At 42.5% G+C, this 26,168-nt stretch overlaps 1 protein-coding gene across 2 annotated transcripts in view; it reads left to right on the top strand.

Annotated features, from left to right (window-relative positions):
* The window catches only part of srgap3 (SLIT-ROBO Rho GTPase activating protein 3), a 50,224-nt gene that overhangs the window by 17,134 nt on the left and 6,922 nt on the right, over nt 1-26,168 (top strand). Inside the window, exons 3-18 of one of the 2 annotated variants that reach the window (XM_030091449.1) lie at nt 4,135-4,297; nt 7,058-7,120; nt 10,825-11,010; nt 12,705-12,833; nt 15,741-15,962; nt 16,075-16,176; nt 16,969-17,166; nt 17,408-17,492; nt 19,296-19,323; nt 20,444-20,474; nt 21,685-21,745; nt 22,359-22,436; nt 22,548-22,682; nt 23,086-23,191; nt 24,118-24,345; nt 24,507-24,580. In XM_030091449.1, the coding sequence (XP_029947309.1) occupies nt 4,135-4,297; nt 7,058-7,120; nt 10,825-11,010; nt 12,705-12,833; nt 15,741-15,962; nt 16,075-16,176; nt 16,969-17,166; nt 17,408-17,492; nt 19,296-19,323; nt 20,444-20,474; nt 21,685-21,745; nt 22,359-22,436; nt 22,548-22,682; nt 23,086-23,191; nt 24,118-24,345; nt 24,507-24,580 (1,889 nt within the window). Of the gene's footprint in view, nt 1-4,134; nt 4,298-7,057; nt 7,121-10,824; nt 11,011-12,704; nt 12,834-15,740; nt 15,963-16,074; nt 16,177-16,968; nt 17,167-17,407; nt 17,493-19,295; nt 19,324-19,838; nt 19,942-20,443; nt 20,475-21,684; nt 21,746-22,358; nt 22,437-22,547; nt 22,683-23,085; nt 23,192-24,117; nt 24,346-24,506; nt 24,581-26,168 lie in introns of both variants that reach the window. The other variant, XM_030091448.1, reaches the window with a different exon arrangement.

Here is a 26,168-nt window from a genome sequence, read left to right as displayed (position 1 = left end):
GTCAGCTGCTGTGGTTTCCTCTTACAGTCCAAAAACATGCGATTGAAGCTGTTTCATGACTTGAAATTTCCCTGTCCTGTGAATTCGTGGAATTGTTTCATTGCATCTGTGCTTGATGTTAACTTGTAATTCAGACAAGAAATAAGACCATAGTAGACAGGCTCCCCACAAAGTGTATCTGTGTTTTTCTTGAAGTGTAACCAGTTACACTCCTCGCTGGGCTGAAGGTCAAAGGGTAAAACGGTCTCTCTCTGGACCTGGTTTTTCTGACCACGGCGGTCAATACGCAACTGAAAGAAACCGGTATCTAAAACATCTTTGCTTTGCTGATTTGTGGTTTGCCTCTTAGCTCTTGTCAAACCAACGTCTCCGGTTCACTAATGCTCCAACATACTCCTGCCGTGCTCTGGCTCATGTGTCTGCGCAGCTGTGTATTATCAAATGCTGGCAGCACGCTTCCTTCAAAAAAAAAAAAAAAACCCGCAAAAAAATTGCTAAATGATGTGCAAATCAGCAATGTAGCATATTGAAGCCCTGCTTCGAAACCGGGGCAACATGAATATAAATGGCAAAACCAGTGGCATGTGCTCATGCGGCCCTTGTCTTTTGAAACTGTATGTTTGGCTCTTTCTCCTTTCCTTGGATGTTTCATTGATAAGCAGCAGGCAGGCAGTGTGGAGGGGATTAAAGGCCTTCATAGAGCCGAGCCCTGGTTTGATAAATACACACTTCCTTCTGGAAATCCTGGCTCAGACACATCAGAGGCTGCGGGTGATTAGATGGTGGCATTCAGTGCAACCGTGACCGCAGCCCGGGCACCAATCTATACAATGCTCACTTGTTCAGGGCATGCACATAATGGAGATAGCTCGCGATCAATTTATCCCTCAATCAACGGTTATTGCTGGATTTTCCAACCCTGCATGCTTTCATTGTTTCCCCCTTTGCTCTCTGCTTCACGGTCATCAGGTATTCCGCAGATTAGATAGCTTGTTTCATCCTGACAGGGATGGCGAGGGAGAGCGAGCGGGAATCGTAAAAACCGTGCAGGCAGTCAGACGGTGCTTTGCAGGATGAGACGGATGTAATAGGATGCCAGAAAGCTGCACTCGTCTCTCCTCCTCCTCTTCCTTTTCACTTCTCTAGAGACTCTCGGAGCTCATCGTTTGCCTTCTGCTGCATGTTAATGATATCCTGTGGATAAATACTGAGGGCACAGAGCCATCCTAAACCAACTCGTTTGAAGCCCGAGAGATTAATTGACCCACAGGTTCTCTGCCGATATTCATCTTTTGATGGGAAATCAGAAAAGGAGCAGTGGGGACAGTGCAGACTTTGAGATAGTGCCTGTTTTTTTTGTGATACAGACACATTTTTAAATGTGGGGAAAATAGACAAGGTGCTTTACAACAAAACAGGGAGCTAGATTTAGTGCAATGTTAAGTCACTCCCGGAGACGTGGCGGTACAGAGGCCTAATTACCGGCCTTCTGCTGCTTATTCCTGTGAAAGGAGGGCAGCAGTTAGAGGAAAGACATCCTCTTTCCTTTGTCTGTTTCTTTCTAATGTCTCCAAGGTTATAACCCCAACATTAACGATATGTACCCTTCTCTTTGACTTGATTTAGCATTTTTCTCCTTCAGCTGCTTTGGTGTGTTCGGGTTGAACAGTCAGATTCATTACCTAATATAGGAAAATGCATGCAAAGTAGATATTTAGTATTTTTGTCTGACATTCTAGGAACAATTATATCTACTTCTTACCGTGGTTCAAACTCAAATGTGTTTTGATGGTTTTCATGAGGTTTTGTTGAAGTCCCTCACCTGATCAAGGCTTTTTAAAGTCACTAATTAGCATCCACATGTTTTTGAACTGTAGGAAGAAAATAGCATACCCAGAGAAAACCAGAAAGAACATGCAAACTCCCCACAGAAAGAACTGCATCTGGGGATATGTTGACCGTGAGGTGAGAATGGTGGCCATTACACGTTTTATTATTATAGCCCTATAATCTCCCTGTACTGTCCCAGTCCAATTAAACACACATTAATGTAAAAGAAAAAAAATGGCTGAATGGTTTTATCTGGGACCAAAGGTCCACGGGCACTTTAAATCGTCGGAGGAAGGTCGAGGATTTATGCTCGTGGACAGTTTGCAGGGCTTGGAAGTAAAGCTGATGCAGATAAAAAACAAGAGACTAAAATAAAGGTGCTTTGGGGTTAAGAGATGAAGCAACAAAGCATCAAAGTCAGAATTACTTCCAACTGAGAGATGGTTGGAAAAGACAACTCGGCCGTCCCAGGAGGAGTTAGGGAGAAGATGTTCATAATCTTGCCGTTAAGTGTTGATGAAACACAAATTTCTGCTTGACTACTGCACATCACATTAGTATACTAAACTGAATTTAGCTGAATTCATTTTTCATACTAAAATGTGAAAATGATGACTGACTTGCAGCAGCTATTTTGAATTGTTCCTACATTAATGCCATTATGAGTTAATAATCTGGGAATTTCAGCCAAAGTGCATCTCAGAACACCACGTTCCGTTTTCCAGCCACGGCTACATTATATTTTTAATTCCCACTAATGCTATGTGGGTGATTTGCTGATGTTCGTGCCATGTCAGCCTGTTGTGAGTGTGTTTAGGGACAGAGTTGAGTAAAGACATAATGGTGAAAGCACTCTGGAGTAGCTGGATATCAGCTTCATTAGATGTGATTAACATTATGGACGCTCTTTGGAGCCGCGTCTTTGATGTTGGTGCTGCTCAGTGAAACCCTATCCCCCACGCTGCTCTGGCTCTCTCCCTATTGTGCTCTCATTTCCCTCCATGTCTTTGTCTCCTCCTCAGGGCTGGCTGATTGATTAATGCTTAGATAGCACCCAGACAAGGTTATGGGTTTGAGAGGATTGTGTGTGTGTGTGTGTGTGTGTGTGTGTGTGTGTGTGTGTGTGTGTGTCCCGATGTCTGTGTGGACTTTCCTATTTCAAAGTGCTTGAAGCAGAGGCAGTTTAAACTGATTATGAAGCAATCAAGGCTCAAGCCTCTCTGGGTCGTTATGGTCACCACCGTCGTGAATTTAAGCAGTTGATGCTTTACTAGTCGTTTCATTGTTTGAAGGGATTTTTGTGGGGAACGCCACATTCAGTCAGTCAACATTTAAGTCGATGAAAGGTTGTGGCCTTTCATACCTTCTCAGGTTATCTATGATTTTATGATGTTTGACCACACCCTTTGATGACTAACCCTTTATTGTTCAGAATAAACACAGTCATGAAGTGATCTCATTTTCAGTGGAGCTTTTATTTCAGTGCCTACAAGCTCTGAACATTCTGTGGGACAGACTTCATATTGTGTTTAGCGCTGTTTAACGTCAGTAGGATAATTGTTAAACATCAGTGAGAGAACATTGATATACTCTTTATTTTTTACTTAGTTAAAAACACTTAGTATAGTTGGAAAGCCATGTCTTGCATGATGCAAAGCATGGCACAATCCTTTTAGCTGATCTCCAAATAGTGATCAGTTTGAGGTGAAACCATGGGCATGTTGGTGGAGAATTGCTTATCTTGGGGCAATAGAAAGCAATGGTGCCACAGGGATCATACTAACCTGATTTTAAGCTGTTGATTTATTGTTTACAGGTATTATCAAGAGCACATAGTGCTGTAAAATAGTAGTTTAGAAGTCATGGGTGCTGTTACACGTACCAAAATACCAATTGCCAGGATAATATCAAGTGCTGAAGCTGTGTTGGTTAATTCAGGCTGTTTGTGGTTGTCTTTTCCATGAGTTTTCTAAATACCTTTTGCAGAATCTCTTGGTTCCTCTACAGAACAGGGGAGTGTGTGGTTATGTATGTAAGTGGAAGCAGTAACGGCATTTTTAATTTACCCCAAACACGGGGTCACGATCTCAAAATAGAAGATATTTCAAACACTACTGCTGCCTGTCGTTAGTCTTGAACCCAACTGTCACTTTCATTCCCTTTTGTGGAATCCACTGTTGGAATAGCTGTGTACAGATGTGTGCTTTAAAAGGTAATTGAGATCATAGCCATGCATCCTGTATTTGACTTGCTTTCAGTACAAAAAAATGATTTTACTTTTTTTTGTGTCTCATGTTATTCCAGAAAAGACCAGCACTTGCTGTCATCAGTAAACTGCTGGTATCTGGTGCTGAACCAGACGAGACGTGAGAGCCGGGACCACGCCACTCTCAGTGACATCTACACCAACAACGTTATCGTCCGCCTGGCACAGATCAGTGAAGACGTCATCCGCCTCTTCAAGAAGGTCAGTGAAGCAATCATCTCTCCCTCTTTATTTGCTGCTCCTCTGTTGTTGTTGCCAGCGATAATGCAGATGAAAAAACACCAACTGTTGTGGAATTGATACAGATTTGAGAGAATCAGTAGTTTCCTCATTGCCAATTGGGAACAGACAGACTTGCACATGGACCTAGTAATGTTCCGGACTTTGTGCATGGTGCACGGAGCAGTAAATGAAGGTGGGACACCTCCAGTCCAGTACTGTGGAGACCCCACCTCGTGTGAGCAGCGTCTGGCACACTGTCAGCGCATAGCAGAGACGACTGAGGTCTTATCCAAACATCACAGCCCTGTTTTCACCTCGCAGGCCTTCCTGTAGGTCAGTTCCACCCCACTTACCAGGCTCCATTCACAAACTGTGCATACCTGTGTGTGTGTGTGTGTGTGAGAATATGGATTAAAACTCCATCCTTTTTGAGTCAGCTGGTGTTTGAAGCCTGCTCCAAGTTTGGAAATATGAATGGACAACTCTGCTGCATACTCCTGCCAGTGGTATTTAGACACAGTAAATACTTTATTTGAAATAGTAGCGTGCTCTGGGGACCTCCTCTCATCCATCCATGTTCTAAACGGCTCTATTGGAGTAAAGGTTGCACAGTGCCGGAGCTGAGCTCAGCTGGTTGTGGCTGAAGGTAGATTACAACCTGGACAAGTCGCCAGTTCATCACAGGGCAATCACAGCGACACAGACAACCAGACGCACTCACATTCACACCCTTGGGCTATTTAGAGAGACCAGTTTCTCTCGGAAAACAACCACGATAAGCCTTTGTTGAGCGCAGGACAAAGTAAGCCAGGGCAGAGTAGCTGAGAAAACCTTTCTGGGTTTCAAAGCGATGGATCATTAGACACATAAAGAACACATCAGCGATAATGTTGGTGTTGTTATTGGATTATTTTGTTATTGAGCTCTCTTTGCAAATGATTCCAGAACTGGGGTGCACTGTACCTCAAACCTGATCACACCCTTGAACTTTAGAAACCAACTGCATGGAGGAGAGTAGATGGTATCTTACAGAATTTAAAGAGATTTCAAAGGCACTGTGGCAGCTTGAAATTTCACTTAGTTTTGTCTTGTAGACAGAAATCAATAGCTGATGCGTCATACCTTTGTTGAAAAGACTGATTAAAGCTGAAACACTTTGTACAGTACAAGAAAGAAAGATTGCCTGGCATCATGTAATTATCTAGGTGTGGCAAGCTCGACTGTGCTGGCAGTGTTTCCCTGCTCTCTGCTTAGAATTCCATCGTGTTCTCTAATTGTTTTCAAAATACATGACAACTGACAGTGGGTCAAAATATTCTCCTTTGTACCTTTCATCCTTGAAAAAAATAAAAGACGTATTCCAGGCTGTTCCATGACGGCTGTTGCGGTGCGATCTGCTCCAGCTCTTACAGCGCGTTGCATCACAGTGGTTCACTCAATGAATGAGCCCTCCCTACTCTCCCAGCACACGGCGCAGTCCGCCTCGTGCTGCAGCCGCTGAAGCATGCAGACGCCATTCACCAGCTGCTTGAGCCCAGTGAGGTTACGTCCCATTCATCACACTCGCTGCTCGATGGAGGAACACTTAGCGTTTGAGCTAGATCAAAACCTAAACAAAAGTATGGATTCTCTTCTTGAAGAAGGATGAAGCCTAATAGTGTTTTAGGATGAATATGAGCGTATTCATCTTTGATAATCATTTGAATTACTGACTCATCAGTTGCAAGTTTTTTCAAGTACAGGCATTGGACTGTCAGACAGATAAAAGTGAGTCTTTCTGCCAACACCCTGTCAATGAATGTCTCAGAAACGTGAGTGTGTGTGGTTGTTGCTGTTATTTGATGTTATGAGCACAGAGATTAATCACACACAATATTAGGTAATGTCTCTTTTTTAAAGACAGAATATGAAATGTGTTTAAATTAGGCTTTTAATTGTAGTTTTGTTTAGTTGAAATCCTGCGATGTGTTGATGGCAGCCGTGCAGTTTGCTCATGTGTGACTGGCTTCAGCTTCCTGCCCAAGAGCACTTCAACACATGGCCAGGGCGGGCTGGGGTATCAAGCTGCGAATAATGAAATTGGAAGACCACCCGCTCTGCCAGCTGAGCCGCAGTCCATTTTTTACCCTTTTATTTATCTCAGTATTCTCTGTTTGTGACTATACTCACCTTATTTTTCTATCACTCTTTCAAACATCTTATGTTCAGCAGCTCGGTGATGTTAGTAAAACCATGGATTCCTGTGCTGCTTATTCCACACCGCTTTAAAATAAAAGCTTCCTGTCTCGCTCTGCGCTCTGACACAAACATATGTTATTGGCTGTGTTCTGTCAGTTATTATCTGTGTGCAGTCCAGGTGTGTAACGTGTTTTTTTTACACAGGTATGCTGTTACTACGCGGCCAACAATTGAAAACTTGAGTCTGAGTTATTTTGATAAAGTTGTAGAGTAAATATTCTGAGTGTTAGTATATGTATATATACCTGTGCTGCTGCATACCATACGGATATTTTATGACTAAAGCCACATAGACCTCTGTATCTTACCTTTTTGTTGCTGCTTGCTGATTCATAGTGCAGTAAATCCTCTGCATCAGATTGTGTTGGCCATCCATCCAGGAGCTGTTGGGGCATTTCTCTCCGACTCGCCGAACTCCTTGTGTCAGCATAATTGACTGAGTTAGTTTCTTCAGCTCAGGTTTTTTTTTCAGCCCTGTTTCTTCTTGTGACTGTTTTTCAGAGCAAGGACATCGGGATCCAGATGCATGAGGAGCTGGTGAAGGTGACAAATGAACTCTACACTGTAAGTCATGGAGTGTGTCTCCTGCAGATTGATCTTTCACATCTGGCCTTGTCACAGTGATCGTCCAAAGTCATATTTCCTCTCTCTACTTTTGACATTTTACTATATATTTTTTTTTTATTTCTTGTATTATCTTTCGTTCTTGCTTCCACTTCTGTCTTTTTGCCTTGTTATGTCTTATCTTAGCTTACCTTTCTTATTTATCTGTAATCCAGATTTTAATCCGCTTGATGGTGTTTCATGATTTAGTTTGCAGCTAAGCCCGAAAGGTCTTCCATTTTCGTTTTAAAATTCACCGAGTGAATGCAACAATTTAGTGCACCAAAGACAGTTCTGTGATCAATCCCTCAGTAATTTCTTTCATTCATTTCGTGCTTGCTCAGTACAAGCAGCTTGATGATGATTGATGAGGGCGAGTGAGTCAGGCTGGTGCAACTGATGAAAAGAAACGTCACGTTTCTCTTCAAATTGCACAGTTTAAGCCTCTCTCGCTGAACTCTTTAAGCTCTGGTCCTGATTCAGAGTTCACTGCTGCAAAGAATAGCGTGCAGCCACTTTTTTTTTTTTTTTATAGGAAGCACCTCTCAGGCATCCTGCAGCTGCTTCCCATATGTTTTAATATAAAGAGGTAACAGTGAATGGCATTAATGATTGATGTATCCTGTTGGTCATTTTAGCTATAATGGGATGGATTTATCCCCAAAAGATGTCATACCATTAATATTTCATTGTATTAATGACTACAATTTGGATTGGGTGGACATCCTTTTGACAGTTTTGGTTGTTAGAAATTAACAACTACAGCTGTTTGCAACTGATTCCAGTTGACAGACGAAATAAATGGCAGCCATAACAGCGATGAGAGCAGCGCTGGTGGTACTCTCGCTCAAGCTCATATCAATGGTGCATGCCCCAAACTGGATGAACTTCAACCAACGTCAGCAATCCTCAGCCCTTGAGGTGAAACCAAAGCGATGGCAGGCCTTCGTTATATGACTTATTCATCCTTGCAGTGCGATGGGAGTAGAAATACCAAAGGACGGCGCTGGCAACATGCCCCGAAAGAGACCCAACAGAGTGCTATTTATGGGCAGCATATGATTATCACAACTGTATATGTATGTTAATCATATTCAGACACATATATTATCGACACACATGATAATCAGAGAGGGTGCATTCAATTTCCAGTTTCTGAGGAGTCCAGCCATTTTCAGTCTGGCCTCAAGAGTGGACTTCGGGTGCACTGTGGCATACATTTTACTGCATCATCGTTCAGTGCTTTGAGGCTGGGTAATAAAACTCACATGGTTCAAATTTTGATGTTTTATGTAGCTTTCAGCTGCAATCTGGCAAGACATTAGAAGGTCTGTATGTTGATTTGCTTCAGTCTGCTTTATCCTTTGTGAATGCGAGAGGGATTGTAGGTGTTGTGTGAAAATTCGCAGCCGAGGTGAAAAATTGAAGGCTCCAACAAACACAGGCAGAGAGCCTTTATGAAATGAATAATTTTAGACTAAGACGCGGACTGTTCCGTAGACAGTAATTGTTTTTCTCGCTGTATGTACACATCACTTCATTATCTGTACATTCAGGGCGTCACACCATGTCTTCATGAGGCGTCTCTTCTTCCTCTCATGACTTTGAGTTTCCTTGCCAGCCTTGCAAGGCCTCTATTTTGTTTATATTTGCCATCTTTCTACTGTGTTTTTGTTTACTATAAAGCTGTATCTTGTAATTCAGAGGGCTATGAGACTTAAGAATTTCCCCAAATATGTCTCCTCCCAGTAACTGGGCAGCAAAAGCCAGGAGAAGAATTGTTTTTCATCGCGGTGATCCCTGTTTGTGTTTCATTTTACTGAAATAGCAGAATCAATCATGCGGCCACATGGTGGTTGCCTTGTGGTATTTTCCAACACTTTTCTCTGGCTGCCAACAAAACAAATTTTGCTTAAAAAAACTGTGAAATACCGTTTGGATGTCTGGCAGCTGGGGGAGAGGTGAGGGGAAGAAGACGTGGCTGTTGGCTGAAGCTTCTTCAAATATTGTTAGAAGGATGATGCTGCACCAGAAGCATCGGTGGGAGCGAGGATGTTATTGGCTTGATATTAATAACAAGTGTCCAAAAAGTCAGACCGGTGCTTCCTAATGTTATTTTCACCCTACAGGTTTTTTTTTTTTTTTTTGCCCTCACGTGTGTTAATTTCCTGCCTAATATCCTCCCTGGGATCAATAAGGCGTTACCTTATCTTATCCCTCTGATCTCCCATGTTGTGTCTGATGTCTGCTCTTCAGTCTCGTCTCGCAGCTTTTCATTTTGTTTCATTTTGGCTCTGAAGCGCTGCCTCTTTACTCATTCATTGTTTACCTGAACACAATCCATTCTTGATATAGCTGTGTCACAAAAATGATGCTCTTTTTAAAGTTCGTCATTTAGGCAGATTATTTGTTATGAATTGTTTTCTGAAGCATAAGCATTATATACCACTGACAGGTGTTGTTGAGCTAGATTTTTCATCTAAAGGGAAAACATTTTGGGTTGGAATAGAAGTGAAACATGCAGCGTTTTCAATTTAAAAATGACAGTGTTCGTGATAGAAATCCGTATGTGTCTCTGTGCCTTAAACATCAGCTGTCCTCCCGCTGCGTCTGTCGCCTCCCTGCAGGAGAGTGAAATAGCCCTGGGCTGTTGTCAGAGAACTCTAACTATGCACACACCTCCTGCAGACGCAGCTGAAGCTGAAGCTCTTCCTGCAGATTACTCTGTCTTTAGCGGCGGGTCCTGGAGTCAGATGGTTTAACGATAACCAGCAATTTAGCGTATTTTCAGACGGATGTAAAAACAGTTTGACAGCCTGCAGAGGAACAGTGGGTCAGCTTGGTCACTGTTGTTCCTGTCACTCTACTCTCTTCTTCCATTTATTTCTTTTATGTTAAGGTGTTCTTAGTAGGGAAAGATGGCATCAGTGGTGAATAATGACTTTCCAGGTTTGGGGCTCACTGGAGGGTTTTATATATATATATATATATAAGTGACCCAAACATGTGATTTTGCTCAGTAGCATTTCATACAGGCAAAAGGAACCCCACTGTTTTAGTACAGCGCCAGGCCGGCATACCACGCCGGATCACAGGAAACAAATAACTGGCTGTTTATGTTGACATCCTAAGGTGTTCATGGATCATCATGAATGCCTGAAACGTTTGAAGATGCAGCTCACATCTGCACGCTCCTTTATGAGGCTGAAGAGGCCTCTGTGAGTAGAGCTAATGGAGATGAAGTTTGCGTCTGTCGTGTCAAACGACGGCTTCCTGTCACCACTGTCCTGTCATCGCTGTGTTGTACAAGAGGTGGAGGTGTTTGGCGGTGGAGGGTGTCATAAGTGTTGCGTTAGAGATCAAAGCGAGGAGGCAACCGTAGAGGAAACGGAAAAAAACAGAGCTGTCACTTTGCTTCACAGAGAGCGAGTAATGAGGAGGTACTGTTGAAATGAAGTCAAGGGCAGGAAACAGCGGTGAAAGGGTCAGAGGGAACAAGATGGACAAAAACAAGATCATTCAGACTTTCATTAAAAAAAAAAAAACTCCATTTGAGCCCGATTTTTTTTTTTTTTTTTTTTTTTTTTTTTGAAAGACTAATTGAAGTGTTTATGAATGACGCATGGATCTTATATTCTTGATATTCTGTCATCTTCTTCTTGTAGGTGATGAAAACATACCACATGTACCACACTGAGAGCATCAGTGCAGAGAGCAAGCTCAAAGACGCCGAGAAGCAGGAAGAGAAGCAGTTCAGCAAGTCCGGAGATCTCAATGTAAACCTCCTGCGCCACGAGGACCGCCAGCCGAGACGCAGCTCCGTCAGGAAAATAGAGAAGATGAAAGAGAAGGTAAACACGCCCAAGACTGGGAATGTTCTGTGTGTTCACAAGCACATACTTGAGCTCGGTTCAACATGAGTAAATCCTGAGTCATCAGTCGAGTAATCAGGTTCAGTAAACTTTTGAGATGCTTCTCGTCGGTGCTCGATGTCGGTATGCTTTAAATGGAGAATATATTTAATGGTTTTACTCGTAAGGAGAAAAGTACAGAGCAAACAAAAATATCATGTCAGGAACTGTGGAGAGTGTGCTGCAGGTTTGCAGTCAGACGCACACGGAGCAGACTGCACGCAGCACTCCTGGCCAGCGAGTCGCCTCCGTTTCCGTCTTATGCAGATTCCGAGTTTATGAAAAGTCTTCCCTGCCAGCAGCGTCAGGCCTGTGGTCTCTGAACCACACTGCACTTCAGATGATCGCATACATTTTTTATTTTGGATCCTTCTCTGGAAATGTTTCATGCAAATGAATCTTGCATTCTATCTCAGGTGCAGGAAATCAAAAGGTCTGTCTGTACAGCGGTGTTTCTCCCACCTCAGGCTGATATCCTCTGAGGTGAAGCTTAGCTCGGGAGGCAAACATTATTTATAACCCAGTGTGCTGATGAATATTCGTGTTTTCCCTGCGCCTTGATTCTAAGCTTTTGTCTCAATGCTCAGCCTGCAAACAGGTTGGAGGAAGAAGAGGAAGGAGCGGAAGTTAATCTGTTTTTCTCTAATGCACAGTTCGAATTTGCATCATAATGGCTTTGTGAAATTGGAAATAAAATGGCCATTTATAACAAGATGTGCAAACAGTTCCAATAATGGTGAAGAGTTGCTGCATTAGAACTATAGTCCTTTGTTTGCATTTCAAACAGCAATAATGTGTGCTTCCAAATCACTGTGTTACTGAAGTGGCAATTTGTTTGATACAAAGTTGTCGAATGTATTGAGCTGTCTTTTTTCATTGCAGAATATCGTCTTGATGTTTCTTCATTTGACAACTCAGTATAGGATATATTTGTCTTCACAAGTGGTTTACAGACTCAGCACATTTTATAAGAAATCAAGCTCTTCCAGCTTCGCTGCCATTGTGTTATCACATAGTTAACAGTATAAATACATGTGATCTGCTGTGTGCTTAGATTTTTTTGTTCTGATGTTATAAAATGCCAACATTAATATAAAGGAAAGTAATCTAAAACCTGACTATTTTTCAGTGTGTTTTTTTTTAACATCAGCCTAAAAGCTTCCTTGCAAATCTGACCGTTCTGACATCGTACTGACTCAGGAAATGAGAAAACTCTACCAATTCTGAAACTTCAGAGTCACAGATGAGGAGTTTCTGTTCCCTCTGTTTCCAGACTCACTGCTGATTCAGTCTGCTTGTTCCAACTGCATAATTCTACAGATATATTTGCAAGAAAGCAGCTAATTTTTGGAAATAGCAACACATTTCCTACAAGTGGCAATGCTGAGCTTCTCAATACCTCAAGTTGCAAATTATTCACAAAATACACGCCTGGCTGTGCTGCTTAAACACATTAGTATCTGGAGAGAGCTTCTCTGGAGGCCGTCTCTCCAAACTTTCAGCATCGTCTGTCTCTACCTGTGTGATAATCCCAGAGCTGCATCTGTCTGAGCACACACTCAGCCCCAGCCACCGCTTGATTTTCCTGCACTGATGGTTTTTCCTTTATCTGCTGTCTCTTCTCCCCTCCCCAGAGGCAGGCCAAGTATTCAGAGAATAAGCTCAAATGCACAAAAGCCCGGAACGACTATTTGTTGAACCTGGCAGCTACAAATGCAGTGGTGGCAAAATATTACATCCATGACGTCTCTGATATGATTGATGTAAGTATGCGCACGGCACATGTGTTTGTTTACATGCCTCAGCTGGGATTTCTGATGTTGGTTTAACTCCACAGTCCCGTCGCTTTTCTCACCATCTGTCCTTGTGTCTCACCCGCTCTCAGCCTGCTCGCTGCTCGTTTTCAAGCTGCTTTGTTGGCCCCACTGAAAGTGTTTTCAGTGCCTTTCTTCACCAAGAATTTCTACTAATAAACCTAACACTGATAACGCTGACAGCTTTTGCAAATAACATTACTTTAGCAAAGGAACCCCGGGAGTTACAAAAGGTTTGTTTTCACTAATTGATTTTATGGAACCTCCTCAGTTTTTATAGAATCATTTTTTGCCTGTTACCTCACACACACACACACACACAAACACACACACATACACATACACAGCTTGGAGTGTTGATTTCAATTTGATTTACTTAAAGAGTCAAACTTCTGCAGCTGCAGAAGTTTAATTTAGATGTTAATCAGTAGAATTTCATATTGATAAAAAGTATTGAAAACATAAATTAAGTCATACGATTCTGTTAGCAAAGTGCTGGGACAGAATAATCTTCAGCAGTCTGTTCTTCAAGCCGCTGATAGTTGGAAGTCAGCTGGTCTTCTTGCGGGCGTGACTGGACTTAATGTGTTTGGCGCTGGTCTCTCTGCCTGAGGTGACCTGCTACCAGTCGCCTCCTCCCCCAAAAAACAGACTGAGATTAAGATGAATAATCGGGCTTAGACATTTGTGTTTAATACAACACACTCCAATAGCATCACCTTTACACACACATAACTTCCGCTTCACTGTCATTGTATCGTATTGTTTTCATCGTACCGTCATTGTCACTTGATACCTCGATGTCCGTTTTGCTTCTTCTTTGTTATGCTCTGCCAGATTCTCTGTTGTGTAACATACAAACGTCCAGCACAAAAGAAAATCCTGTTTGAACCGATTTTCTTTTTTTCAGTTTCCCCTAATTATTATTCTTTGGAGTTACTTCCTCTTTTCTTCTTCTATTTTTGAAGGTTTCAGGACTGGTGCCCTGTACATTTTGTTGTGTATGTTATTTGTGTATTGGATCTGATTACTGTTTTGCAAAGTTTAGGTTTAAAATGCAGTAAATTTTGTTGGATTTTTGTTTTTAAACTACAGAACATGAACAAATGTATTTTCTCTGTGCTAATGGCTGAGTTGTCACGTTTTTGCTTGAGGCCAGGCCGCCATACGGCCCAGCATTAGCCATGGTGATAGATGCATGTTTTTTCCAGGTCAGTCATAATATAACATTTATTCTTTTATTAATGCTATAAACTTAACTCTGGGTCACCCTGCTGCGTTCAGTGTGATGGCAATAACATTTCTACAAGTTAAAAAATTGAAACTTGTAGCTGTCCCCGCTGCTGTCCTGTCCCGAACATATTTTATTGATCCTGAGGCTGGCAGCTCAGAGGTTCATGTTTACTGAGCTGTAGAGAGAGGGGAATGGTGGATGTCTGCCACAAGCCGGCAGAAGGAGCAAAAGCTTTGTTTGCCATGTCAGAGAATTAGCCCATCGTGCATTCAACTGGACAGTCGCACACAGCACGGAGTGAGCTTTGTCAGCCAGCATCATGATATTTATAAAGGCCTGTTCAATTTATTCAGTTCTGTTTGGGGAAGTTATGATAATCGTGTCGAATCTGTGGTGTGAGTCTTACAGAAAATGTTTCCTCCTATTATAAAATGAGATTTCGGTTTAGATTAGATAAAAACCACAGTTAAATATGTTGAGATATTCAAGTTTTAAAAGAGAGAATAGTGACCTGCAGAAGTGGTTTGCACTCTGTTTTCCTCTGAGCCTCCAGACTGCCTCTATGAAAGGACTTCAAAGGGTCATTTGCTTTTGAATTTAACCTTCTTGAATCTTTTCCTGAAGCCTGATGCTCCTAAAATTAATTAAAATGAATTTAAAATAAACTGCTTTACTATGTTTACCTGTCCGCGAGGCACCAGCACCCCTCAGCCTGTCGGCTTTGAGCAATGCCACGGGGCTCACGGTATTCAAACAACTTTCTCAGACGGGTAAAGAGTGCTAAGGAGCATTTACGCAGCGATATGCACAGCTGTTGGTCGCCTGAAGCTCGCTCTGAACCACCTCAGTGCCGTGCACTGCCTAATTAGGTTACTTCATAGAGCTCTGTGTGATACGACTCTGTAATTATCCCTGGTGTCCTACTGCGCCAGCTTCTGTACTTCCATAAAGCTCTTTACTATTTTTGAAAGGTAACCTGAAGAGAGGCGTCATTTAGAATTCAGTCCAATGAAAAGGTCGCACCACGCTGGAAGGTGCTCTGACTATTTTACTGTGTCGCTATTTTGTTTTTTTCCCCATTCATCTTCTACCACCTCAGAATGTGTGAGGATGGCTCCAACTTACAGACTGGACCGCTCTCACACCCTACATGCTTTGCACCACCCCAAGTAGTCATTTTAGGGTAACTGCTGGAGTTCAAAAGGTTTTAAGTGCTATGGAATATAGTTGGATGGAAGATGTTACTCTTTACAGCTGTTGGACAAATTAATGCCTTTTATACTTTATATTTTACATTTTATAAGCGTTTAATTTTATCAGTGTCTGAAATTATTGTTGTTGTAGTTATGGATATGCACTAAGCTGTGCTGTATTTATAATTTTTGCACCTAACATAAAACCAGTTCAGAATTTTTTTTTATAAAGCATGTTTTAATGAAATGATCATTTTATTTACAAGGCATTCCCCTGACCTTCCTTTTATTTTTGAAAAGTGGAGTCAAGAAGAATTTCTATTTTCACATTTTACACATGACTTTCAGAGTGTTGAATATTTTGCAGTATTTTTTTCTCCACTTTTAATCTCAAGCGCTCATCTTATCAATATCACTTTGTTTTCTCAGTGCTGTGATCTGGGATACCACGCAAGCTTGGCTCGCACCCTCAGGACTTACTTATCTGCCGAGTACAACTTGGAGACGTCGCGCCACGAGGGACTGGACATCATCGAGAACGCCGTGGACAACTTGGACTCCCGCAGCGACAAGCACAAGATCATGGATATGCATAACCAGGTGTTCTGTCCTCCGATGCGCTTTGAATACCTGCCACACATGGGGGACGAGGTGAATTTGTTCTTTATGATCTTTTTTCGATATCAACAACAAACAAAAGTGCTTTTGCACTGTGAAAAGAAACTTCAAACTTCATTCCCTTCCCTTCCTCCTCCCTCCCCAGGTGTGCCAGGTCAGCGCCCAGCAGCCGGTCCAGACTGAGCTCCTGATGCGCTACCATCAGCTGCAGTCGCGCTTAGCGACACTGAAGATTGAAAATGAAGAGGTACGGATTTATGATCTGTGTCTGTCCGGCGCCGTCACACGCCTTTCCCTGCCTCCGACCCCGTCTCATTTTCCCTGGAGCCGTCATCACACCATCCGAGGGCAAATCACCAAGTAGGAGGGCCACATCGCCATCTGTTCTCTTTGCAATTACCCTCCGATGACCCCTTGCTCCGCATGAGCTGAGCATATATTTAGATTGCCACAATGTCCGTCTTGTTTTCTCTGAAGTCGCATGTGGAAGTGTCTGTTTTTTGATGAAGAGAGGACTTTCTCTTGAGCCGCCGCCCCAGAGGTGTAGATGGAAGTAATAACAGCCGGGGCCGGTTTGACTTGCAAGCGGCAATAACGCCGTCTCCGTCCTCTCTACCTGCAGTTGTGTGTTGAGGTAGATAATGGATGAGCCATGCCATTACTGAAAATTAGCTTTATCAATCTCTGCTTGAAACACAAGGCGAGCTTCAGTAATTGCATGAACAGCTCTGTCCGGTGTCTGCCTGGTGATGGATACCGGCTCGGGACTTGTTGTCTGGTGACATGCTGTTATCAGTTCATTTCAGCACGGTCCAAGGTCGTTTATTTTTTCATCAGTTTATCAAGTCAAATCAATTTGTCTTCATTGTTAAATATACTGAAGCTGAAAGTAAAAACATAGCTCACTTACAGCTTCTAAATTCTCATCAATTACTTAGTATTTGAGAACAAAAAATGCCTTAACTTCAGGAGCCAAACACTAAGATAATGTGCATCATTTGTCATTGTCTTCTTCTTTCATGCTCTCTGTACCATCCAGGTGAGGAAGACCTTGGATGCTACCATGCAGACGTTGCAGGACATGCTGACAGTAGAGGACTTTGATGTGTCAGATGCCTTTCAGCACAGCCGCTCCACTGAGTCCATTAAGTCTGTGGCCTCCGAGTCCTACATGAGCAAACTTAATGTAGCCAAAAGGAGGGCCAACCAGCAGGAGACGGAGATGTTCTACTTTTCTGTGAGTCGATATTACCTTCAGTGGTCCACACTGCTAATGGATGGTGGCTGTAAACTGTAGTGTTGTTCTGCCTTCCAAAATCTACCACAGACATCATTTGCTCTGAGAACAGCAATTAAATTAAAACTGCAACAAATTGCATTTATTCTGATTCAGGTGACAATGAATTGTTTGATTAGACTCATGTCACACTGGATTAGACCTGCTGTGGACTCACCGCTGCCTTCCTCTGTCTGTCTAGAAATTCAAGGAGTACCTAAATGGCAGTAACCTCATCATTAAGCTGCAGGCCAAGCATGACCTACTGAAGCAGACGCTGGGTGAAGGTGAGCAGCAGTCGCCTTCGATCTGTTTCAGGTGTCTTTTAATGGCGTGCACACCGACCCAATGCGTCATCCTGTGAGGATAGCTCACAAATTCATCGCACTGCTCTGTAAAAAATAGTTGGATTCGGGGTTATGGCGGAGACATGGCTTATTTAATCAGGAGCATGAGCCACAGAGGAGGCCACTCCTAACATCAGGCTGCTATTCCCCTCTCTGCTCATTTCACACGTGAAGTATAATCCAGTCAGTTTCTTTATGGTGTAGACACCGGGAGGTTCACCATCTCTAGTCTGCAAAAGAAAGGTTTTCCTTGGCTCCCCCCTCCTCCCCAGAGGTCCCCTTGTCACCTCAGCCGTGAACAGTTTACGCCCAATCAATCAGCTGGCCCAAACCGGGGCCCGTTCCTGCAGCTGCTCCTCCATCAGAGCTTCGTCTAATAGGAAAGGGCATAAGGTGCAGCCAGCTGAGGCTTTGTTCACGCAACGCTTGCATATTTATAGGTTTCACACTTGGGATGTATTCATTGCTTAATCATTTATTTAGTTTTCAGGACCTCGGTTTGTCCTTGTGCTTCCCTCTGCGCTGTGTGTCAAACAGTCACCGGCACGCTGTAATGGTCATAAACACTCACGCTGTAGTTCAGTGTCCGCAGCGGAGCAGCTGAGAGAGTGGACGGACAGAGCATATGGTGTCTCCAGGTACCCATGTTTAATTATTTAGGTCATCAATCAGACCTGAGCCGCGCTCATTAGCTCACTCCTTCACATTTGAAATAATAATGCGTATGTGTGTGTGGTCTTGTGCGAGCATGACAGAGTGAACAAGATAGAGTAGTGAGCGCCACATGGCGTTTACATTTTGCTGGACGCATTAATAAAAACATAATGCCAAGCATTGGCAGCAGCCAGGATGGCATTAGGACGTCTGCCAGCTCTTTTTTCCCAAATAAAGAGTCATCAATTTGTGGGAAATTAGAATGTTCTCACTTTTTCTGGACATACACTCAGTCTCACTTAAGATTTATAAGCTTGCAGAAGTGAAATTTAAGAATATCAGAGGAGACTTGTCACGCTTGCTTGCAAAACTCTAATTTTAAGGTTGGTTAGTCAAAGGTTTTTGTTTGGTGTGACGGTGTAAAGGAAACATGCTGTTGTTTCTTCACTTCTCTGCTCTGCAGACCTTGTTCTGCTGGAATGATGAGTTTAGAAATGCCTTCCTTGTTTCTTCCAATTGTGTAATGTTGTCGGACACATTGCTGCTATTGTTGCATTTGGACAGCGACACGTTTGTCCTCTCAGTTCATGAAGGCTTGATCAGCTGTGAAGAGAACGGCCAAAACAATCGCGCGCCGCGCGCGGACGCGTTCTCTTTTCATAAGTTAGTCAAAATATAACAATGCAGATGTACGATATTTGCAAGTGTCGTTGGAAGCCCCCGAACAAAAGACCCAGTGAGCCAGCAGAGTCATTGTTCAGTGCCACTACTGATAGACACCCCCCACCCCCCACCCCACCCAACCCCACCCATCACATAAACAGCGCAGCTGCCACCCCTATTTCTTTACTCAGAGGAGGAGGAATACAATCCTGCAGGGTTCTGCGTTTCCCCTGAGGTTTCAGTGACGACTGCTCCGTGGCTTTGTCGATTGAATGGTGCGAGCGCTGCGCTATTCATCTCTGCCTCAATGGCCATGTTGTCTCTGATGAAACCATTCAGTGGTGCTGGATACTTACTAGAGCCTGTATAATGTGCACCATAAAGACACGAGTGTCTGACATGTCCCCGTTGTGTGTCTGTCAACAGGGGAAAGGGCTGAATGTGGTACAACAAGGTAAGATCACACTACAGTCCACTGTTTCTGAAACCTGACTTTCAGTCAGGATGATTCTGTTTTTTTACAGTCTTTTGTAGCTTAAATTTATCTGAGTCTACTCTGGATAATAAAAGCAAATATAATATTTGCCGGACAATCGTTTTTAGAAATATTACAGATCAAAATATCGGATTCATTTTAATTAATCCATTCATTTGTTTATTGCTGAATATTAGAAATTATCAGGGCACACACAACAGCTTGTAATTGTTATTTTATTACAGATTTCACTTGCGTCGTGTGAACAATACTTATGCTTTCAATATTAGTCAGTTCCTGCATTTAGTGACTCAGTTTTTCAACTACAAATTAAATTTTCAATTAAAATAAAGAGTTTATTCAGCTTCACCACTACTATGTTTTGTTGCTGTTTTAGTGATCATCTCGTCTGCTTTATTCCAAATTCTGAACCTTTTTGGCTTTAGAGTTTGACAGAATGTGATGTTCTTGTTCCCTTTGTCCATCATTCCCAGGCCCCCCTCCCTTCCCCCTAAACCACAGAAAATGCGGAAGCCTAGGCCGCGCTCCGTGTATAAACAAAAGCTGTTTAACGGCAATATGGAGGCCTTCATCAAGGTACCCGCTGGTGATGGTGGTGTTTGACTGAGCAGCCCCTGTGGAGCAGGAGGGGAAGGCCGCTCAAAGCCTTCGCTCTCGTCCTCTTCCTCACTTTTAGCCTTCTGTTCCTCCCTTTTCCAGCTGCCCTTAATCATGATATAACGCCTCTGTGTAACCTCTAATCCTCCTCCTTCCTTCTACGGTTCTGCCGGTGCAGACAGACAGAGCAGTAGTCAGCTGTCTCTTTATTTGCCTCCAGAGCAATTTTAACATTTCTGGCTTTCGCTGCGAGTCCGTTCCCTCTCTGGATGACTGAGAAGCAGGAGACTGCAGTGCATCTGCTTTGTACCTCACTGCACCCGATCCTCTCCGCACTTCTGTCTCTTTCCTGCCGCCAGCCCCTGCGCTCAGCCGTGTTTAACCTCCAGCGGGGTTATTTGTCATTTGAGCTTTTCTAACTTTGTGCCTCTCTGCCCCCCTCTTCCTCTGCTTCTCTGTGCTTTGCTGCTTTCTCTCCCAGAGGAAGAAGGAATGCCCGTACCCGCATTCAGGTACCACTGTTAGAGAATATCGGACGGAGAACTAAAAGCTTTGGACTAAGTGTGATTTACTGGCTACTGCTTGCGCTACAGTTGCATGCTATTAATTTTCACAGCTCTGTGAATCTGTTTTTTGACTGTGTTGTCAGACTACTCCAGTCCTGTATCTCTGAAATGATTTTGATCTACAGTCATTTTCAAAGTGTGTGAGCGCAAACTTCTCCAGTGACCCCAAACTCTCATTTTGCACTTTCTTTATCAAAAGAATTGTCTTTAGAATTATCACATTCTAAATTTAAATGCTGTTTGGATCCATTGGTAACAAAAAACTGTTAAATATGTTTAATTTTAGAATACATTATATAAATAAAAAAAAACACACACAAAGAATAAGATTGAATAGATATTCATAGCAACATGCTGCTGTGTGTTACAGCGACTAACAGCCAATAGAAATGGAGCAGAAAATGAAGTCAATTCAACCAACTGCTCTGCCCTAGATTATAGTTCACACATTTCTTTGAGGAAAAATGATAGACCACATCCGCGTCCTTTATCAACTTCCACGCTCAGATTTCCTCTTTACATGAACGATGCCAGAACCGTATTTTTTTTCCCTGAATGTCCATAGAGATGATGTGCAATCTAACACTGTTATTCTAACAAATTGAAATATAATGTAGCACTTGTCACCTCCGATTCATTGGAGAGCAACGTTATTGCCATCAGACTTGTTGTTCTGTCCGAGTTTATGAAAGCAACGTCACACAGAGTATCAGCTCATCAACTTATAAGATTGCTACGTCTCAGAGTTTATGTGAGGTTTAGGTCTTTATGTAGTCTCCATCTGGTTCACAAACGGTCTTGTGCTAAAGTTTATGCTATCATTTTAATTTGTCTCCATTACACACACAATCATTAAGGTTTTCTAATGTGTACTTTATTGAACAAAAATGTTTGTTTTTAATAGTAATAGTTGTGCACTCTATTCAGTTTCAGTCATATTTTCTTCTTAAGAATTAAAAAGGGAAATATTCTGCTCAAAAGCATCCACTGCCCCCCATATTTTTCCTACTAAATCTCTCTGGCTCTCCCAGAGAAAGTTTGCCTCTCACTTTGAAAACCACTGATCTAAAACAATGAGTGTTTTTTTTTTTAGTTCCTTCAAGACACTTTTCCTTTTTATTTGTCTTATATTCATATTCAAACAATATCTTTTCAGGATTCAGGCCAACCAATTCCACTCGTTGTTGAAAGCTGTATCAGATACATCAATCTTTACGGTGAGTCCCGTCACATCTCGCTCTCCGGCCGGCTTATTCAGAGTGAGAAAAAAGGGCAGAAAAAGAACCGTGAAGTCCTTTGAAAACCTCCTTTAGCTTCAAAAGGAGCGACAGCAGCTGCTGGATGAGGCAGTCCATATCCACAAATAGCTGCAGGTACGGAGTTTGACCTGCTCCGCTCTCCGGCACTCCGCTGCCGAACGGAGATTTGACAAGCTCATAACAATAGATCACTCACGCGGAGTTTTGAAAGTCCCATTGGTCTTTGTTCAGTCGGTTCCGCCACCGCAAACCCTCCTTATAACTCCTCCCCGTCTACCTTCACATCTGTCTTCGGCTGGTTGCCGTGGCCCGCGGGCCTTTCCTCTGGATCTGGACTTAATGAAACTACAGAAAACTGATTAGAAGCGTCTAAATGAAACCATATGCTGCAGGCTCACCGAGGGGCCCTCTCCTGGAAGAATACGCATCTCTCTTTATGAGCAGATTACATTTCCTGCTCTCTGTTGTGTGTTACCAGTGGGCTTTCATGAAGCTGGTTCTGGGTTTTGGAGATAATGGTCACCACTAGCATGACTTTAATAGCATAAATTCTGGGTTGTTCTTCTTTCAGGGTTGCAGCAGCAGGGTATATTTCGCGTGCCGGGATCACAGGTGGAGGTCAATGATATTAAGAACTCATTTGAGAGGGGTGAGTCAGTGTTCTCATTTAAAAAAAAACTTACACGATAAACACATTTGGTCGTTTTTTTTAGTCAAACAAATGAAATTACTAAGAGCACACGTTTCTCTTCTTAATTAGGTGAAGATCCCTTGATCGATGACCAAAACGAGCATGACATTAACTCGGTGGCCGGCGTACTGAAGCTGTACTTCAGGGGGCTCGAGAACCCCCTCTTCCCAAAGGAGCGCTTCCTGGACTTCATCTCCACCATCAGTAAGTTAACGGAAAACGGAGGTGTCAGAGGAGTGAGTGGAAAAGTGAAAACACACATTGTCTGCAAAAGTCTGCTTTTGTTAAAAAGAGAATGTTGTGCAGCACATGGAAACAATCCTACACAAGTGTCTCCTTGAGACTGAGCAGAGGGCCTGCAGCGAGCGGGGAGCGCGGGCGACGTCGCTCTGCTGTTTGCACGAGGTTCACCGCAGCATTTCACTGCTGTCTCTAAAAGTTTGATCACTCTGTTCAGCAGGGAGGACATTAAAGTCTCAAATTGCAGTTTTCAAAAATCTCTGCTACAGTTGGCTCCGCCATTGTGGCCCCAGTGAGACTTCTGTCACTTCAAAGCTGTTTTTGCTCTTTCTTAAGCTTCCTGCTCTCCATCTACTTTGTGTTTCAGAGCTGGAGTCTGGAGCTGAGAGAGCTCATCACATCCAGCAGATTGTTGTGACTCTTCCTCGGACCATCATCGTTGTGATGAGATACCTTTTTGCTTTCCTCAATCAGTGAGTGTTGGATATTTACATAGCTACCATGCAAAAAAAAAAATGCCATTCAGCTGAACACACACCTCACACTCAAATGCATTTAGCTTACTTTCTACACAGAGTAAGGAACACAGTGTTGTATTTACTGCTACATCTGTCTGCTCTCAGTGTGTTGGAAGTTATTTACAGGTTTGGAAACTCATACCTCACACCAGTAGTATACCCGTCGCCTGATAATAGATGTTATTAATGCTTGTTTTATGGGGCTCGCCCGCAGAACAAACAGTTTGATTTCATATCCTTCTTTGCTGGGTGTTGCTGCTCAGCTTCACGTAGTTGATAATATATATGGACTGTTTTATGACTTCCTCCTGCGCCACCGGGCGGCTTTGTTACAAAGAGTGGGTTGTGGCATGTGTCGTATGAGCTGAGAAGGTGGACTGATCTGCATGCCTTAATAATGACCAAGCTGTGCAGTGAGTGTGTAGGTATAATATTGAATTATTTCAGACTCTTTAAGCCCATGACACAACTTTACAAAACTCATTTAGATTTTCATGCAAAGGTCTAAAAATCCTCAAACTGTTCTAATTTCAGATACATGCCCCAAGAGTTAACTCTGAAGGAAACAGAGCTAAAACTGTTTATTTACATTCAGTTCAGCCTCAGTCTGATTCATGTTAATGTAATTATTCTGTGACTGTGCTGAAGTTTTAGCGTGTATCTATTGCATTAGTCCAAAATCAGTCAGAAAATCTGTACAATAACAACCAGCAAATATATTCATAGCTATCTAATGTAGCTGTGTCACCGAGCAACACTCACATTACTGAACTAAATATCATTTCTCTTAATTAGATCAGCAGGCCATTATCTGACAGTGGATGAAAAGTTAATACACACTCACCATCATTTTCATTTTTGTCTCCCTCGCTGTCTGTCAGTCTTTCCCAGTACAGTGATGAGAACATGATGGATCCGTACAATTTAGCGATCTGCTTCGGTCCAACCCTGATGCCCATCCCAGACGGCCAGGATCCCGTCGCATGTCAGGCACATGTTAATGAGGTTATCAAGACCATCATTATCCACAATGAAGTTATCTTTCCAAACCAGCACGAGCTGGATGGGCCGGTGTATGAGAAGTGCATGACTGGGGGAGAAGAATACTGGTAGGTATTTATATCTATATGACGATTATGTGGATCTGTGAATGAGGAAAATGAGAAAACGATGATCTTATTAGCTATATCGGGGCTTATATAGCCCTCTTGGGTTTTGTTATTATGAGTCTAGATGTTTATGTGTTTCTCCTCTTGCTGTGCTGCTGTAGTGACAGTCCCCACAGCGAACCAGGAACCATTGATGAAGTTGATAATGGGACTGAGCCACACACCAGTGATGAAGGTTAGTATGTCTGAATAGTCTGCTTCATTTCTTCATGTAGGGCTTCTGTTATTTATAGGGGTTTTTTTTTTTTATATTAGTTTAGTCAAAAAATGTTCATATTCAAACTGTAATATTCTCATTGACTCCACAATGGTAAAATGAAAATAAACAAATATCATTTAAATACTCAAACTGAAATTTTTACCCCACTTGATGAATATAACTTAAGTAGTGAATAGCTGCCTTTGATGTGAAATTTTAATCAAATAGAGACCTTTTTTTCAATGACAAGTAATCCAAATGGAAAATCAGCGATCAGCTGATGTTATCTCTGGAACAGCCTGTTTGAGATCAATGCCTCACAGCGACTACATTAACCACCAAAACGTTCAGTGCAGAGTTAGTGAAGTGTCAGTGAAAATTGTATTTTTTGGGGGGAATTTTTTTTACCTGATTAATACATAGCTGTATAATTCAATTCTTACCAACCTTGGTGACCATCTGCCTGTTCAGCTGTATTTTGTGGATAGAAGTAAAATGTCGTGACATTAACGTTTACCTCCTCGTTTCGATTGTTTCACTCTTAATGTGTAAGAGGCCACAGTTATATATAATTCAAAATATCTTCATTTGTTATGTATTTGTCTTACCTGCTGTTGAGGTAGCTTTGATCCCTGTGCAGTGGAGCTTCATTTTACCCCCCCACCCCCCTCAATATTCCAGCAGAAAGAAGGATGTGTATGTTTCCCCCCATGCTTCCCAGAGTGGTGCTTCTTGGTTAAACGTCTTGAGCGACAGGGTTTCTGTTTCTCATTATTCATTTGGGGACGAGTGTAGAATATTTTAATGGATAGAATGTCTGGTTGTGTTAGAACCAAGTGTGGGAATGTGTAGTGGAATCACACTGTGGCAGGTAGTATTACCTGCATTTCCATTCATCTGTCCTCTCTGAGCGCATTTTATCCAGTGTGATTATGGAGGCATGGATCCTCGTCAAACTGGGCGATAGTTAAGACACAAACTGGATATGCCGCTAGTGAATTACATTTTTAACTTACAAACACGGATAATTTAAACACATCCACCCTGATTACCTACCAGTAAAATGAATAAGCTGCACAGCTTGAGAGTTGATGCATGGAAGGCTCCTTGGAAAATCAATTCAGTTCAGACTCTTTAAGTCACTGGCTACGGAGCGTTGTGTAAAACTAATACTTTAATCAATATTTTTCTTCCAGAAATGGACGATATGATTGTAGATGACAAGGTGCTCGCAGTTGTACTTGAGTTCAGATTCAGTCTTTGCTTCAGACTCAAAGACTCCGCTCGCTCCCTCCGGAGCTGATAGAGACCAATCATAAAGCTGCAAGAAAGCTTTTGAAGAGTCGCCTCATAAGTTAATAATCCTATTTTTGTTCACATAAGAAGGGCCCAACCTAAATTTGAACCTCTTGCTGTGATGCAACAGTGCTGGCCACTGATCCACAGCGCCGCTCCGCATTCATTCCACACAGAAGTGAGATGTGATGTGATTTTTGATCTTTCTGCAGACGACACAGCCTTAAGAACAGCCTGACCTTTTTTATTTGATGCTTTTGACTCAGAG

The sequence above is a fragment of the Salarias fasciatus genome, chromosome 5 (genome assembly GCF_902148845.1).
Source record: "Salarias fasciatus chromosome 5, fSalaFa1.1, whole genome shotgun sequence".
Classification (NCBI taxonomy): Eukaryota; Metazoa; Chordata; class Actinopteri; order Blenniiformes; family Blenniidae; genus Salarias; species Salarias fasciatus.
Note: the sequence above shows the minus strand (reverse complement) of the source record. Positions and strands in the feature narration are given on the sequence as shown.